The 17,194-nt window shown below is 42.1% G+C and overlaps 1 protein-coding gene across 1 annotated transcript in view; it reads right to left on the reverse strand.

Moving 5' to 3' along the window:
• The window catches only part of TBX15 (T-box 15), a 102,650-nt gene that overhangs the window by 32,022 nt on the left and 53,434 nt on the right, over positions 1 to 17,194 (reverse strand). Inside the window, exons 2-5 of the mRNA XM_006919686.3 lie at positions 13,964 to 14,177; positions 9,404 to 9,505; positions 7,643 to 7,814; positions 6,410 to 6,577 (exon numbers count right to left, since the gene is read on the reverse strand). Of these exons, the coding sequence (XP_006919748.2) occupies positions 6,410 to 6,577; positions 7,643 to 7,814; positions 9,404 to 9,505; positions 13,964 to 14,177 (656 nt within the window). The remainder of the gene's footprint in view (positions 1 to 6,409; positions 6,578 to 7,642; positions 7,815 to 9,403; positions 9,506 to 13,963; positions 14,178 to 17,194) is intronic.

The raw sequence follows: 17,194 nt of genomic DNA on the forward strand, positions 1-17,194 counted from the left end.
CCCTTAGAAAAGACAAAGACTCTGCAATGGAAATTTCCTGCTAATTCCATGAGGACATGTTGGTGTCAGCCTCTTCCAAGAAAAAGCATAAAGTGTGGAGTCACCTTGATTCCCACCTCTACCACCTTATTCTCCACGATGAGGTTCTGGGCATGGTGTACCTTCCTCTCCGCTGTAGGCCTGCCAAGTTGGCACTCTGAGAGCAAATAACAGTAATAATAACTTCAGTATGCTAGCAGCCCAGTATGCTAGCACAGATCAGTCAGCAAGGGTGGGAGGAAGGGATGGGGAAAGGGGAAAGAAAAGCATAAACTATTTCATGAAATAGAAACCCTTTCTTCACACTTCACTACTACTGACATCCAAAAGAGCAGAACCACAGATACATAAAGAAACTGGTAATAGAGACATGTTGGCTCATCATTCGCTCAGTCATTTTCCAAGGACACATTCAGAGCTATGCACTGTGGGACAGACACAAATATCTTAGAAATACGGAGATGGAATCCCAGACAAGAAAAAGCTGAGGTCCATCAACACCAAACCAGTATTAGAAGAAATATTAAAGGGACTTCTTTAAGAAGAAGAAAGATAAAAAATATGAATAATACAGTGGCAATAATTACATACCTATCAATAATTACTTTAAATCCAAATGGATTAAATGCTCCAATCAGAAGACACAGGGTGGCTAAATGGGTAAGAAAACAAGATCCGTACGTCTACTGTCTACAGGAGACTGACTTCAAATCGAAAGACACACACAGACTGAAAGTAAAGGGGTAGAAAAACATTTCATGCGAGTGGAAACCAAAAAAAACTGCGGTAGCCACACTTATATTAGACAAAATAGACTTTAAAACAAAGGCTATAACAAGAGACAAAGAAGGACCCAGCAACTCCACTTCTGGTTATTTCTCTGAAGGAACCCAAAACACTACTTCAAAAAGACACATTTATCCATATGTTCATTGCAGTATTATTCACAAGAGCCAAGAGACGGAAGCAACCTAAGTGACCATCGATAGATGAATGGATAAAGACGATGTGATCCATCTCTACAATGGAATATTATTCAGCCATGAAAAAGAACAGAATCTTACCATTTGCAACAACATGGATGAAAGGTATTATGCCAAATGAAATAAGTCAGACAAAGTCAAATGCTATATGATTTCACTTATATGTAGGATCTAAGGAACAAAATAAATGAACAAACAAAATAGAAACAGACTCATAGATACAGAGGACAAACTGACAGTTGTCAGATGGAAGTGGGGTAAGGGGTTTGGGTGAAAAAGGGGAAGGGATTAAGATATGCAAATTGCCGGATATAAAAATAGTCACAGGGATGTGGAGTATAGCGTATTATTAGAGTCAATAATACTGTAATAACCATGTATAGTGCCAGATGGGCACTAATCAGGGGGATCGCTTCATAAATTATATAAATGTCTAACCATTATGCTGTACACCTGAAACTAATATAAAATAATATTGAATGTCAACTCCAATTGAAAAATGAAAATTAAAAAATCAGTCCCAGGGAGGTAAAGTACAGCACAGGGAATACAATCAATAATATTGTAATGGCTACGTACGGTGTCAGATGAGTACTAGACTTACCTGGGCGATCACTGCATAAGGTGTATAAATATCTAATCATTTCGCACACCTCAGACTAATATGATATTGTATGTCAACTGTGATCAAAAGATAACAAATTATTTTTAAAAAGGAACATGGAGATGGAAGGGTCCTTTATCTGAATTAGTGGTTTCTGGGGTTCGGATTTTCATAGGCCAATTCTAATTCCCTCCCTTCCAACATTTGAAAGATCAGCATTGATATTTCGGTGTTTTTGTTCTACCAAGCAAAGAGAGTTCACATCTCTTATCCCCTGCTATCATTATTTCATAAAGTCAATGACATTTTACATCAAAAAAGTTAAAAGGACAAAATAAAATAATGTATAGTCTATTAAAATGAAGTTTGCATATATAAAAAAAAATCTCTATACTGTTTTTATTTTTCTCATCTTTCAGTGGACCGCAAAGGTCTTTTTCCATAGACTGGTGACCGAGAAGTACGGATTCAGACTAAAACATCAATTTGCAAATAGAAACTCTGAGGTGGAGTGATTTGCAAAGGCAGTACAGTCTGTCCGCTACAGAACGAGGTCTAGAATTCAAGTCTCTTAACTCCCAGCCTGGTGTTTTCGACCATATCACATTACTTTTTGTAGAATGTGCAACCTTTGTTCCCCAAAAGCTCAAAATATTGAGAGGAAGATTGGACACACACACATACACACACACACAAGATAGAAAGTGATAAGGATCATGAGAGAGATACAGTCACTAGCAGTTTGACAAGGGAAAGCTCATTTGCAGTCGAAAATGTAAAGAAGGTTACAGGGGACAGTATTTGCCCAAACCTGAAGAACAGAAGACACCTAGACAGATAAAGACAACGGGGAAGGGCATTGCTGGAGAGACAAGAGCACGTGCAAAAGGCAGCTGGCTGCACAGTGCAAACGGCAGCAAAATTCTAACCGGACCGCTGAACTCTTGTGGATGCATAATGAGGATTAATGGAAAATAAGCCTAGAAATGAAGCTGGCAGTTATCCACAGAGGACCTTAACCAAAGGCCCGGAATCCTGGACTTACTCCCGAGACACTGGGGAGTCATAGACAGTTTTTGACAGAAATGGTGCTTTAGGAAGATTCATCCAGCAATGAATATACGTGATGGCTCATTATATGAGACATTAAGCTTGCAGTCCAGGCGACTCTGCCGGAAGCTGTCACAACAGCCGCAGGTGAGGGGAAGGCGGGTCCAGAACAAGGGCAGAAACAATGAGATTAGAAAGAAGAAAATATTCCATCAGTAGAAGCGACAGAGTTTACTGGCGGATTGGATGCGAGAGAGTCAGGTGTCCAGTCTGGGTGACAAGGTAGAAGCCAACAAGAAACATAGGCTTGAGCGATGGCGAGGACTGGAAGGTGTCACAAAGGAATAGTACAGTTCGGAGTATTTCGTTTACCAGCAACGAGACACCACGCTCCCACTCTCAAGCGTGGACCTGGTAAACTGTGTTGGTCCGGGGTTAAAAAAAAAACACTCTACTAATTTTCAATACTTGAAAATCATGCGTCCATTGCCTCTGATAACAATGAATTGCTCCCAACCCTATTAAAAATCATGCGAAAATTATATAAATGTCTAACCCCTATGCTGTGTACCTGAAACGAATATGAAATAATATTGACTGCCAAGTATAACTGAAAATAAATCAGTTTAAAAAGAAATTTTAAGCATGAAGGAAAAAAAGAGGGAGAAATTATCAATTCAGAGCTGAGAGACCTTAGAAAGCGTAGGCCGACCGCCGATTTCCTTGGAGAAGAAAATGAAACCTAGAAAGACAAAACGACTTGCTCAGGGTGACACAGGTGGCTAGTGGAAAATTTAGGACTGGAACCTGGGTCTCCACATGTCCAGCCCATTGCTGTCCGTGGAACGGGACGCGGCCTCCATTTAACTCCATTTCCTCTGTCCCCCTCCCCTCACCGTGCTTCTCCAAATCCCCAGAACAGTGACAACCTGCCACTGACTCCTCCTCTCCTTTCTCTCATAGGCCTCTTAACCATTCCCTTAAAAAGAAATATAGGAAGCAGTTTGCCGTAAAATAGTAATCGTTCTCATTCCGGAAGGTCGAGGGAAATAAAAACAGAGTAATAGGTAAATATAGCTTACATAAGAGAACAGTTTATGCTCCCTGGCATCTTCGAGACAAGTCTGAAAATGATCGTTAGCTAACAGCTCTGACTTACACGATACAGACCTCAGGTTTCTTGGGAGAAAGAGCTGAGGTTAGTCTGCCTTATTACAAGACACCGTATTATATTAAATCATATCTACGTAGCCAAAGGGAATGTTAAACAATCATGTGTTGATTTATCCGGGGACGGGAGGCTTGTTAAACAGGCAAAAGCTGTTATCTTGACTTCAAAATGGGCAGAACTGAGTACGTCTCATCCATTTTGAATGGCGGCACATCATGAATTCACCAAAGGACATGAGAACAGAGAGATCACAGTAGTTACCTAGTGATTATACTCTCTTCGAAAGCCACAGCAGCTTCTTCAACCGCTTTCTCCTTAACGTGCAGTTGATCCTGTAACATGGCCTCTCCTCCCCACGCCCCGAGCCCGTGCAGACCCAGCCACTGAGCGGTGTCAGCCGACTGCCACTAATCAGACACCAGGCTTGCGTCGGTGGCTCTGTGCATGTCCCCTCCTCGAGTCCTCACAGTTCTGTGAGGCCGGGACATTCTCAGACCTGGAGACACAACCTGAGAGGAGTTAAGAAAGTTGCTCGCAGCCACGCAGCTTGTCAGGAGAGAGGTCAGAAGTCAGACCAGGCGTGTCTGTTGCCAGATGGTGTCTTTCCGCCCTTGGCAGGATACAGACAAAATATTTGTCCAAGGAGAACGTGCTCAGCGCAGGGACGCGCCTACGAGAGGTCGAGGCAGCGAACGGGCTTTCCGGGAGCCACGTTTCGTCTTCCCTCACTGTCACCAAGGGTCGTCTCTGCTGGAGTCACAGAAGTGACCCCCCTGGCCTCTAGAACCCATCTCAGTGAGCTCATTCATCAGTGTTCTAGTCTGTTCTACAAACTAAATTCTCAAGTTGTAGTATTGACTGCCACACCTCTGCCTTCGTGAGAAACTAATGATCAAAATGGTGGTTCGGGGGATCTTGGGAAAAAGTCCGATCAGTTATTCAAAACCTCAGACTTGTTCTCCCGCAGCGTTCCGGCTGCTCCAAAGCCCATGCGTACATTTCTGCTCTGTCTTGAATCAGAGCTTTCTGTGAGGACCCCCCAGGGCCTCTGCAATCTTAACTACCTAAGAGTTCGAGAGGATTTAATAGTTTTCAAATAGCACCCAAAACAAACGAAACTCTTCCTCTAGTTTAGATCAAATGTGGATCAACCAGGAAAATCCGAAGATGGGAACTTTCTATAGCTGCCAAGATAACAGAACAACCACATAGCATTTAACATTCACCAGACTATGGGGCTGTTGTACATCAAATTCCTCTGAAGGTGAAGAATGTCTGAGGAAACTTATCCAGATTCACTAGGAAGAAATACGCTTTCTGCATGACCCAAAGGTTACGTAACTCACCTTCACCTGCCTGGCACATCGTAAGCACTTGACGAATATTTAGTGAATAAATACTTCTCCTCTGTTGCTTTCTCTATCAGATCACTGAGCATAGTACCCATACCAAAGGTACTGAGTATTACAGTATAAGTTCATTTTGCCCCAAGCAGGCCCAAAATAGAAGAATGGGGACTTTCAAGCAAAATAAGCAAAAACGTTTTGTTTCAGAAAAAGGATTCACTGCAGGATCCTATTAATTAGATGATTTACCAAAAGACGAAATACAACCTAATTTACAAAAATAAGATTCACGTGCAACTTTTAGGGAATTGCATAAAGTGAAATCACTTGTAAAGCCATCTATTCACCGTCCTCAAAAAAAAGAATATTGTTTAAAATGCCCACAATGACTCCAGACTTGGTCTCTCTCTCCCTCCTCCAACCACGTATCCCCTCCCTTAGTCTGGCTAATTCATATGTGTGTCTCGACATCAGAAAAACCATCAACTCTTCCAGGAAAATTTACATCATTCCTCAAACCAAAAAAACACCCTGTCTACATCTCTGTTGTTAAATTATTCCACTGTATTATTATTATGTATTTACGGGTCTTTCACTCAACTAAGACTCTTCTTTGCTCAGCGAGAAACAAGTCTTAACCTGCTTGATTTCTATGCTAGGCTTGGAATATTGTACGTTCTCAATAAATATTTATGGAATGAATGAACATATTATTGACATAAAAACATACAGATCGTAGGGTGTATAGGTCACACGGAGGTAAATTTAGTCTGAAAGTGTAAATGAAGTTCGCGGGTCTTAGAATTCGAGAGGCCTGATGAGTTCCATGTAGCCGGGTGGAGGGATACATGGAAAATCGCAGATAAGGGGGAAAGAATGAATCCAACCTCAGAACTTGCAAAGGAACTGCAAAGGATGAGGGACATCTGCCAGGACGCAGTGGGGATTATGAACAGGGGTACGCATGCAGAGAGACATGAAAATGGCTTAGGAGGACCGGACCGCCTGGGCAAAGATCTCTCTGATCTAAATCTAGACTATGCCAGCTGCCACGAGGCATTACCGCCTTGTCATCACCAGCGCCACGTGTGCACTGCAAGCCTGCTGTCTCTCATTCCAGGTCTTCAGTGCCACGTGTGAGCATTTCTTCCCGAAAGCCTGAACGAGCTCCTTTAAAAGCAGATACGGCAGGGGACTGTCAAAGGCAGCCTCTTACCTGCTGGTTCTGATAAGCCGTGACTGTGGTGAACACGGTCTCGGGGAAGTTGAACGTTTTCACTCCGTCCCCAACAGGTACAGGTTTGGTGGGTGAAAGGTCGCTGCTGAAATCCTTGCGAATCACATGAACTCGGGGCTGGTATTTGTGCATAGAGTGCAGAATGATCTGGAATAAGAAGCGGGAGCGTCAGGCCAGGGTCAGCTCTAAGGTCCCTATATCTGTTAGGCTTTCATGCAAATAAAATCATAGGACGGAAGCATTATAGGAAGAGCACAGATCAGGGGTGGCTGTCCGGGAAACCGGAAATCAGTGTACTTGCTCATGGCAGGAAGGATAAGTCATTGGAGAGCGTTACGTGGAGCCGTGGAGCAGAGCATCCTAATCTGGCTGGTGGTTGTAATATGTTTACTTTACCTGTGTAAATACTGAATGACTCTCCCGGTACCATACGCATCACCCCACTAAAAGCTCTCGGTATCTCTGCCATGTGACAGTGGTTCCCTCCCACTTTAAATTTTCAGCATGGGCTCCCGCTGCCTTTAAATCCTACAAGCTAATATTCATATTTTCTTATTGAATTTATGGACATTCTCTTATGTCATGTGAGAGTGAATGGTATATGTGTGTTCTCCCTTCCTCAAAAAAAGGGTCTTTTTTTTTTTTTTGAAGCTAGGAGCCATGGGTTTAGCTTCTTCAATTTTCCCACGGCACCTAGTATGGATTCTGGCATTCGGTGAAAATTCAGTATATGCTTTACTGCCAAAGATAATTAATAGCTTCGAGTGTTCCAGTTATACCCGAAAAGCCTTAGGCCCTACTCTCCTCTGATAAATTCATAAATTTCTTGACAAATTAACCAGAACTGTCATTTCAGTTTTTCTCTGAGTGTATTCCCTTGTAAGTTATTCTACCGAATGTTGCGATTCCACCATTTTTGAATTCATCTTGTGTTTCTGTCTCTGAATTCTCTTGACTAGACCATGAGTCCCTGGAGCACAAGAAGTCTGTCTGATAAACACCACATAACGTACAGCAGACATTTGCTAAATGTTAGATTTGGAATAAACGGAATTTCACAGGAAGAAAACAAGACTTATGCTTACTTCCTTAGGATGACTTAAAGTGGCAGGATGAGTCTTCTTTTACCTATTTGAAAAAGCCTGGGGCTAGTCAGCTCTGGAGCAAAAGGGGGAAGAGGGAGGAAGAAGGAGATGGGATTCTTTGACTCACATGTCCTTGATCGTCCAGTTCATTGTTGGTCAGCTTGAGTTTGTCGAAACTGACCACCTGTCTCATCCAAGTGTCTCCAGAAGCTAGAGAATCGGGGTGTATATAAACTCTCGGGGGCACGGGGGAATCAGCGTTGCCAGCCACCATCCACTTGGAGCTATGATACACATATCTGAGACAGAGAGAGAGAGAGAGAGGAGAATTCAGAGACAGATGCAGAGGGAACGGAGGCTCAGGAGGGACAGGAGAGAGGAGAGACGAAGCGGCGACAAGAATGGAGAAGTAGTAGAGATTCAACAGAGGAGGGTAAATAATGAGGAAAAATTAGACAGAGGTGGAAATGGGGCGTGAGATGGGGTGGGCAAGAGCAGAGAATTGCTGTGTCGAATGATCCAAGCCGCGTCTCACAGGGAAACGTTCCCGCAGCCCTTTTCCTTCGGCCTCTCCTGGCCTTGCACCCCGGCGTGCACACGCGCGTCCTAAACCCACGTGGCTAGATACGGAAAGGGATTTTACTGCAACCTTTCACCTTTCAAATGCAAACCATATAATCCGTCGGCCACTTGTTCGGGATTTGTTTCCTTATTAAAAACATCTTCTATATTGTCCTATAAAACACAGCTATATGCAGAGACCCTCTAAGCCTCTCACTTGTTAACTATTTCCTTGCTAAGAATCTGGATTTTGAGGCATTTCTATAAAAATGGAGGGCCTTTGCCTTAGAGCGAGCATCACCAGAAACACCGCCAAGTCCTCCCAGTTGGTGTTTTCTTTGATGAAACTGGTTTCGAACATCATCACCTCCACCTTATTTTCCCACAAAACCACTGGAAATGAGATGTTGTTGGTAGCAAAGGAGGTCAGCTTTTCGGACTTTGCTAATGGCCCTGTAGTTCTAGAGTATTCTCCATGAATCCGACACTTTCTGCCTCCCATTTCCGAAGGACCACCTGGGACCTGGACGCTGGCAAACGGGCACAGTTCCCAAGATCCTCTAGAACAGATGTGCAGCGTCTCCCCTCATAAGTCCTGCCATCGAGACCACTTCTCTCTCACGCTGCCATACCAGTCCTGGTCTTCGGATATTTCAAAATGAGTCACAATCCACTGACTGCATCGAGATCTCGAGAGATCAGTTAAGCCACAACTTGTTTCAGACAAGAACTACCTGTAAGCCATCCAAGAGACACAGAGACTGTGATGGCTTTTCATGACTTCGAAGGAAAGTGACTTAACAGACTCGCTCACAACCTGTATGAATGAACGATAATTCTCCCTAAGTAGATGTTCTTCTTGAAGTCTCATCCAGTTCTCCTATTTTCCCCTCCGTTGTCCACAGGGTAATCCATCAAATATATTGAAAGCACTGGTCCACTTTCTCCCCTTTCTGAAATCATCTCATCTCAATCAGTATTTTATAAGTTAAATCATTCAGTATGTTAATCACTCTCGATGTTAACTGAATTAATTTTAGACCAGATCCATTTGACTTTTGCTACTCTGACAGACACTATACAGTTTGACTCTCCCCAGAAATATAGTAGGGAGTCTAGACCAAACTGCCACTGAGCCCTGATTTCCCGCCTCTGGTGAATTCTACCTGCCTGGGCTCTGCCACAGGCCATTGGCATATCCTTCATCCTCGTTCCCCATACAGTGCATTAAAGGTGCACTGTTAAAACACTTGGTCTAATGAGTTTAAAGAACAGTTCTAGAATGTCAGTGATAGCCACAATTCCACCCCTCAGAGCCATTCATTACCTGTATCTTTTATTGTCCACAGGCACAATGTCCATTGCTATGTAGTACTGCTGGTGTGGATCCAGGCCAGTGATTTTCACTCTCATGGCAGGAAACATCCTCCTATGAAGGGGATTAAGGTAGGAAACTCAGCAATGAAAGGGGAAGAAGTAGCAGGAGAAAAAGCTGAGAGTGTCTTCTCATTAGGAACTTGAAGCACACCAGGGTCCAGCGTCCTCTAATTCTCAAAGTCAGCAGATAGTTTTCACTTTGGAAATTACCACCAGAAAATATGCTGATAACTTATGTTGCTGAAACAGCACCTCTTCTTAATTTAAATTGACTTATTTGATGATTCATACACTCAAAGGGCTCATACCATACCCTGCTTTATATTATTATTAGTTGACCTTTAATGTGAGGAGAGATGATACATAGATAGATAGATAGATAGATAGATAGATAGATAGATAGATAGATGATAGATAGAGACAGATGATGTGTATGTATCCACACATACATTTCCTATCAGACCACAACATTCTTGAATATACTCACACTCTTATACTTAACACACTTGAGTAACTTATAATCTTCTTATTCCCCAAGTAGCTTATCGCAGCTTATTATTGATGATCATAAAATATTTCTAATTGATTGAATCTATTTGAAAATGACCACTCTAAAAATAATCTCTCAAGAAAAAGAAAAAAAAAGTGCTACCACTTCCCAGACAAAGGGCCTCCAAAGGTTTGTGGGGTTTGGGGGGTGGGGGGTTGTTTGGTTTTTTTTTTTAATGTATAAAACTGTAGAAAAACTCCTGCAAGTTCTCAGGCTGTCAACATGTGTGTTAGGGGAAGGACCCTGTGGAATAGGGAGCAAATACCAAATGAATTCTAGTGGCCTCTGGGCAATACCTTGTTTCTACCACAATGGCTTGTTAAACTTGCCAAAGCAAGCGAGGTCAGGATATGGCACTTTACAACTTACTCTCATAATTGAAGAGGGAACAACCCAAAAGAGGTATTGTGTTTCAAGAAATCCAGAATAAAATTCACCATTCTTTGTTAACCATAAGGAATAAGAAAAACATCAAGCTCTTTTGCATGTCATTCATTTTCGAGCCAGACATAAAAAGTGCTTGGTTCAAAACTTTGGATCGCCCTGAATGCACTCTAAGGCACTTGTACACAAAATGCTACATTAAGCTTAACCATCTGGGGCCATTTAGCAGAGCTGGGCAGAGCACAGTGCTAATGAGGTCAAGGTCACAGGCTTGATCCACATACAGCCTAATTGGCTTTGCTCCATTTCATGGCCATAGACCATACCATGACCCCAGAAAAACCATCTTGTAAATGCGCACTGGTTGTTTACATGAGGGGCGGTCTGTGCTAGTCACACATTCCACTGCTCACCAAAAGCAGCTTAAAAAGCAAATGTCCTCTGGTAGTAGGTCAATGACATCATAATCATATTTGAGGGAACGTGCAAGAGGGACTATAGACCTTGTAATAGGAATGACGGCTAATTCTTAGTTAAATAACCATTCCTTCTTTCCCACTTTATAACTTTTCAGAAGCTTCTGTTAGTATATCTATTTAGATTTTATCCCTCTACCTTCGTAAGTTTAATTAGAAAGCCTTATATTTTAGTCTTATGGTAGGCTAATGAAATTTGATAATGGACTGCTCATAATAACTAAATCACTACAGGTTAGGCACTTTAATCCACACTAATTTTTTTTTTAATGAAAACTTTGGTTTATACATTTAAATATAGATCAGTAATTTCCTTCTTAGTAACAATGACTTATGATTGCCCTGTGTATGTAAATGGTGGGAGAGTATCTTGCCAGGGATGGAGAGAAAGTCCTCTCACTTGCCATCTGAGATAAGAAAATGTGGTTCCTCTCAGGCATCTATAGAGGCCGCTTTTCATTGAAAGAGATGAATTTCTTTACTTGATGACTTCAAGAAAAGGGGTTGGATGTTTTTAAACGTAATACCTGTTTTGTCTAAGGCACTTATATGACCTTGAGTAGAGAAGCTACCTGTCTCTTCCCAGTACTCAAGATCTAAAATGAATGATCTGTGTGACTTTGGATATGTCATTTAACCCCATCACCTACAGAACAAAGGAAAGAGATCAGATGATCTCTAAGGTGCCCTCTTGCTTTAAAATTCTATGACTATATTTAACTTCTCTTTACCTTAAAACTTACCAAAAGTTACTTTTTCTGTTTGTCAGTATTTTAGCACAGAACATCAAGTGAAGTCATAATACCCTAGAGGAAAATTAATCTTTCATATTCACAAAATGAGATGTGTTTGGTTTTAATTTTATGGCTAAATTTATGCCAATTGTTTTGTCTTCCAAACCCATTAATCCCCACAGCCGCCTCTGTCCATGGTGCTGATTATACCGATTAGGTTGGTAACATTCAAAGATGGAGGGCTCTGTAGACTGCAGTCATCCTGAATCAACAGGACTGCAGTTTGGGGGGGTGGGAGGGGATGAGAAGAAGTAGATAGTGACTAAGAGCTTCTGATCAGGAAAAAGAACTAGAGAGTCATATATAACTAATGCAACTAAAAAATGGAAATTGGAAATAAAATAAAATGTAAAAGGACACTACATAGGAAGGAAAAAGAAGTGAAAGGAAGAAATCAGCTGGGGGAATGCGGGGTGGGGGTGAAGGAAATTCACAGACGAGAAAGGCTTTGTGTGTGTGTGTTTCGGAGTTGTTCCAGAATTACTTCAGTAGCATTACGTGTAGTAACAGCAACTTGTGAGGCAATACAGAAACAATGCAGTCTCTACACCTAAATAAAAGGATATGACTAAAGAACGGACTGTAGATCTGTACTGGGAATATCTGGATATATTCAGGCATCAAAGTAAATTTGCGAAGGTAGAGATATGGAAAAGAAAACACTGCAGAAGAAATCACAAAACGAGGTCGCAGCAGAGCTGGCAATGAGGTGCTCAATTGAACTGAATTCACTGAAGCACGGGAAACAAAGGGGTAATATCAAGATCAAAAATGATGGACTACCCAGACCCAACAGTGATAAGTAAAAGCCCAAAATAAAACTGAAAGATCTTATAGACAAAAAGAGTAATACTTCCCCCTCCCTCCAAACCCAGCCCCTTGACAAAATCTTTTTTCTTGAATTACTGTTTCCTTTCATGACGTAACGTCTCAAAATGTAGAACAGGAGTAGATGGAAACCCAAGCAACAAAAAAGAGATGGCACTGAAAGTTATGTTCCTCCTGAGCTGCTCCTCCTAAGAAGCCTTTCGATGGTTTTATTCTCTACTAAAACTTGGGGAGAGACGAGAGTTCTAGGAGAGAAAGAAAATGCACTAGATTTTGGGTTCCTTTTAACATCATGTTTTTGAACTATCTTACTGTACGGGGAGGTTCCTCTATATGCATTCAAGTGAACTGGACCCCATTAAAATATCCTTTTACTTTAAATGTCCACATTTATGAAGATGTCTTCTGATCAGTGAGGTGAGTCTTTCTGGTCTCCATGACAAGAGACTACATAGATCAGCTTTGAAAATATGAAAACTGCATAACTCTTTTAATTTCAGTGAACCGTCCCTGCATACTTAAGAAGCTTAGCCCTGATTTATTTTTATTTAAATCATTTTTCATTTTTAATCCAAGGGGCAAAAACTACAGCCATTTCTTAACAGGGCAGAGTTATAAATAGTTGAGGCTGTTATGTTGTTTTAGAATCAAACAGATTTGTGTAGAATTCTAGAGCTGCCCTTTATTGGCATGTGGCCCCAGTCAAGTTAATTAGTCTCTTTTGACCTTTGTATCCTCATCGACATATGGGATTATTATATCCAACTTTATAGGATTCTTATGAAGTTTGAATAATACAGTAGATATTGAGTAGCAAGCACAAAACAGATACATAACTATGGAAAATTGAAAGATACCAATAAAAGAGTAACTTAATTAAAAGTGTTTATTTCAAGAGAAAGTGCCTTTTTTAAACTTTTATCATCCTACATAAAAAGTTCTGCAAGAGTTTCCACGAGGTTGCCATTTAAGTTTTGTGATAATTTCAAGCCCACAATAAAACACAGTGGATCAACAAGCAAGGCTCAGAAGATGCACCAAGGCCAATTATTACCAAAAACAAAATTCTTACACGAATGTCTGGCTGCTTTAAATGCCTTGGAAGATGCAAGCTATGGTTTAGGGAGCCAATTTTTTCTCTTAAAAACACAGGATGCTGATGTATCCCTTGCTCTGGAAAACAGTTTGGCTGTTACATACCATGGATCTCCAGTATCAACCAAAATACATTTGTGGGCGAAAAATGTTTGCAAAGATAGAGGTGACTCAGTTTGAGTGGCCCTTGGAGGAAAATAGCAAAATCCCAGTTAACACAACAAGATCACTTTGCCAACACGTCCAGATGCAGGAAAGTGAGTGCAAGTGGCTTTGGCTTCACCAAGGCTGCCTGCCACAAATAAGTGAAAAGGGGAAAGGCAACAGTTCCTATTCTGTTCTCTGCTCTTTGAACGTGGCCATGCAAAGGAACTTGTCCTTACCTGCCCGCTTTGGTGATGATCATCTCAGTCCCGATGTCATGGAACCTCTTCCAGAGGTCGGCACATTGCAACTCCACCTGAATCTCCTCCATGGAAGACATGGCAGCAGGCACGGCGCCTGCAGCTCCGGGGCCCAGGTCGCCGTGAGCGTCAAAGGAGCAGGAAGTCCGCTCGGGGAGCACCTCCGAGTCTGAACCAGTGCTCGGCTCGGAATCTGCAAAACAAGCCATGGAGCCTCAGGTGAGAACCTGCCGAGCTCCCCGCCAACGCTCCTGACCCCGGAAGATGGGAGGCAGGGAGGGGAAGGGGTTGGGCGGCGGAGGGGGGAAGAGGCAAACAAAAGGAGCCTTAAAGCAGGGACGCTCCAGAGCACGGCACTTGGGGTTTTATGGTTTGTTTTTGTGATTTAAGACCTTCTTTCAGGTTTCGTGTTTCCAACATGACATCTGGCATTTTCGTAAGTTTTAGCAACAGCTGAAGAAAATTGGTCAGCAACAGGCAATATCAAGAGTACTAATGTCACCACGTTGAAGGGAGTGAAACCTAACTGGGCAACAAAATAAATAAAGGCCACATTTTTTAAAAATAATACTAATAATTACAGGCTCTAGCTCCAGATCTAGATTAGACTATTTCGCTTAGGGAAGATCCGGTGCTGACAACATGTTCTTGAATTCCATCCCACTCAGCATCACTGCCCATCAGTCAGTTATTTTTAAACACAGCAATTTTCCCCTCCGTGTATATATCAAAAGTAATGAAAAGTTGTTTGGGATCTTTAGAAGCACTTTGTCGTATGTTTGAGTAAACGGCTCTTCCTAAGAGTTCAATCAGACCATTTTGGATTAAAAAAAAAAAAAAGGAATAAAAGAAACCATTGTGAGTGTAAGCATATGGAGAAAGTTACCCAAGGAGGCAGCTGAAACAAAGGGAAGAAATGAGTTCAGAAGAGAGACACCGTGATTGGTCTCCGAAGTACGGGCAGAGGGGAGGGTGATCCAAACAGGAAGGGAGGACTGAGAGCAACCAAATAAAACGCTGGCGTGCTGGGCCAGACGGTCCTTTCCTCCGGTGTCTTCCGTACTCGCAAAGGGGGTGGGGGGCATGGAGACTGATGGAGAAGGCTAGACTCAGATTGACCAGAGAATTTTCTGTAATTTCTTAAATTCTTTACTTTTAGGGGCCCGGGGCCAAGAATTGTTATCTCCTAAGATTTCTAAAAACTCAGGTTACCTAGGACAATTTTCTTAGGTCAGATGATACTGCAAGCCGAGCCTAAGAATCTTATTTCTCTAACTCACCCTTAACATCGGATCGCTTCCCCATAAGTAAATACATACATAACTGAAGGTCAGAAACAGCGGTGTCTTACTCTGACATCTGGCTCTTCAGTGCTGTCAAAGGTCAGAGCCTCTTGGGCATCAGTCCTTGACACGAGAAGATGGAAGGAGGGTGGGACAGCGCCAGACTGTCCTGCTGCCATGCTCGCTTACTTGCAGCAGACTTCCAGCCTGTGAACAACCCATCCCATGACACCTTCATTTTCTTTCCTTCCAGCCCTGATGTGTTCCTCTCTCAAACCCAGGCAGCATTTCCGGCACGAATCTCCCACAGCTTTGCCAAAACCCACAGGGAACAAAGTGCCGTTTCTCTCCATCTTCCCCAATTCCTCACCCTTCACTTCTGAAGACATTCAGGGGACTGTAGAACGGAACCAAGCTCCTAAATAACAGGGAAGTCTCTGCCCACAACTTTCAGTTTATCCACAATCACTAGTCAGGTCACCACCTTTACCAGAAAAAAAATAAAAAAGTTTTATAACTAGGTTTTACATGTATAAGCATATAATTTTATACCTTGGGCTAAACAGGAGCTACTAATTTTGGTCTCCTTCAAACACCAGGGAAGTCTCTGCCCACAACTTTCAGTTTATCCACAATCACTAGTCAGGTCACCACCTTTACCAGAAAAAAAATAAAAAAGTTTTATAACTAGGTTTTACATGTCTAAGCATATAATTTTATACCTTGGGCTAAACAGGAGCTACTAATTTTGGTCTCCTTCAAACACAGAAAAGTGGAGCTACTTATCTGAGATGAGAGCCACCGTCAAGTGACAAATGTCCTCCCTCGCCTGATTCTGCATACCTTCCAGGAGCAGAGCCATTCCCTCAGCACAGGCGCAGCCAAGCACAGTAACTGCTGCGGTCCTCCGAGACATGGATTCCCAACTCCCAGTGTGTGTCTGTCATATGCCAAGAACTCCTCCCTTATCAAGAATATTGTGAATGTTTCAAAAACTTCTCAGCAAGATTTTTAAAAAATAACCTTGTCCCATCTTTGGGAACAAAATGTTAAGATATCTCCTTGCCCCAGAGTGCTGTAATTATGAAAAAGTTGGAAATAGACACCCTAAGTAGGGCCCAGAAGAAATTTTGGACATCTGATTTCCCCAATGTGTGTTTAGGAAAGGGGAGGGGAAGGAAAGAGATCACTGTAGGAAGTGACAAATATTTAATGGCAGCCAAATGGAGGTTGGGATTGGAACGGGGACTATGGTCGGAGAGTTGGAAAATAAGAGACTCGACTCGTAACTTACCGTGTCATCCAGAATAAAATGAATACTCAGAATGTAACATTAAATGGATCAATGAATAACCTTGGACCACAGCGGACCTATTTCCCCCTCGTGCCATCAGAAAGATTGAACTGAAAACTTCTGTGATCTCTTCCACCTCCGAATACTTGAAGAATGTAGGAATCTTCTCTAATGCAACTTTCCGTGATAAGCTAGGCAACCGCAATGACAAGCAGCATATTTAAAGCTCTTTGGGCAAGACAAGGTATATGAAGAAAAAGACTTGGGGCCCAAATTCACACTATCACAGGAGTTAAAGAATCGAATGGATATTCTGTTTATAGTTTCAATCAAATCAATCAATAAGCACCTATCAGCACGTGGCCTTATATGAGGTATCATGTAGGTAATTTGAAACAGAATCCCAGACCTTGAGAAGTTTCCCAGTCAGTGCTGATTAATTATGTGTTTATTGAGTGCTTACTATGTGCCCAGTACTGTGCTAGAGTCTGGCAAATACCAAAGTACACAATGGGGCTCCTCTTACAGGTATTTCCAGTACAAGCAGAAACCGGGCAGTTTGACAAATAATCAGAAACAAAGACAAATACTGCCGCGCAGCTTCCCACGCCATCACGTACTGTCTTGTATGTC

Source organism: Pteropus alecto, unplaced genomic scaffold (genome assembly GCF_000325575.1).
Source record: "Pteropus alecto unplaced genomic scaffold, ASM32557v1 scaffold106, whole genome shotgun sequence".
Taxonomy (NCBI): Eukaryota; Metazoa; Chordata; class Mammalia; order Chiroptera; family Pteropodidae; genus Pteropus; species Pteropus alecto.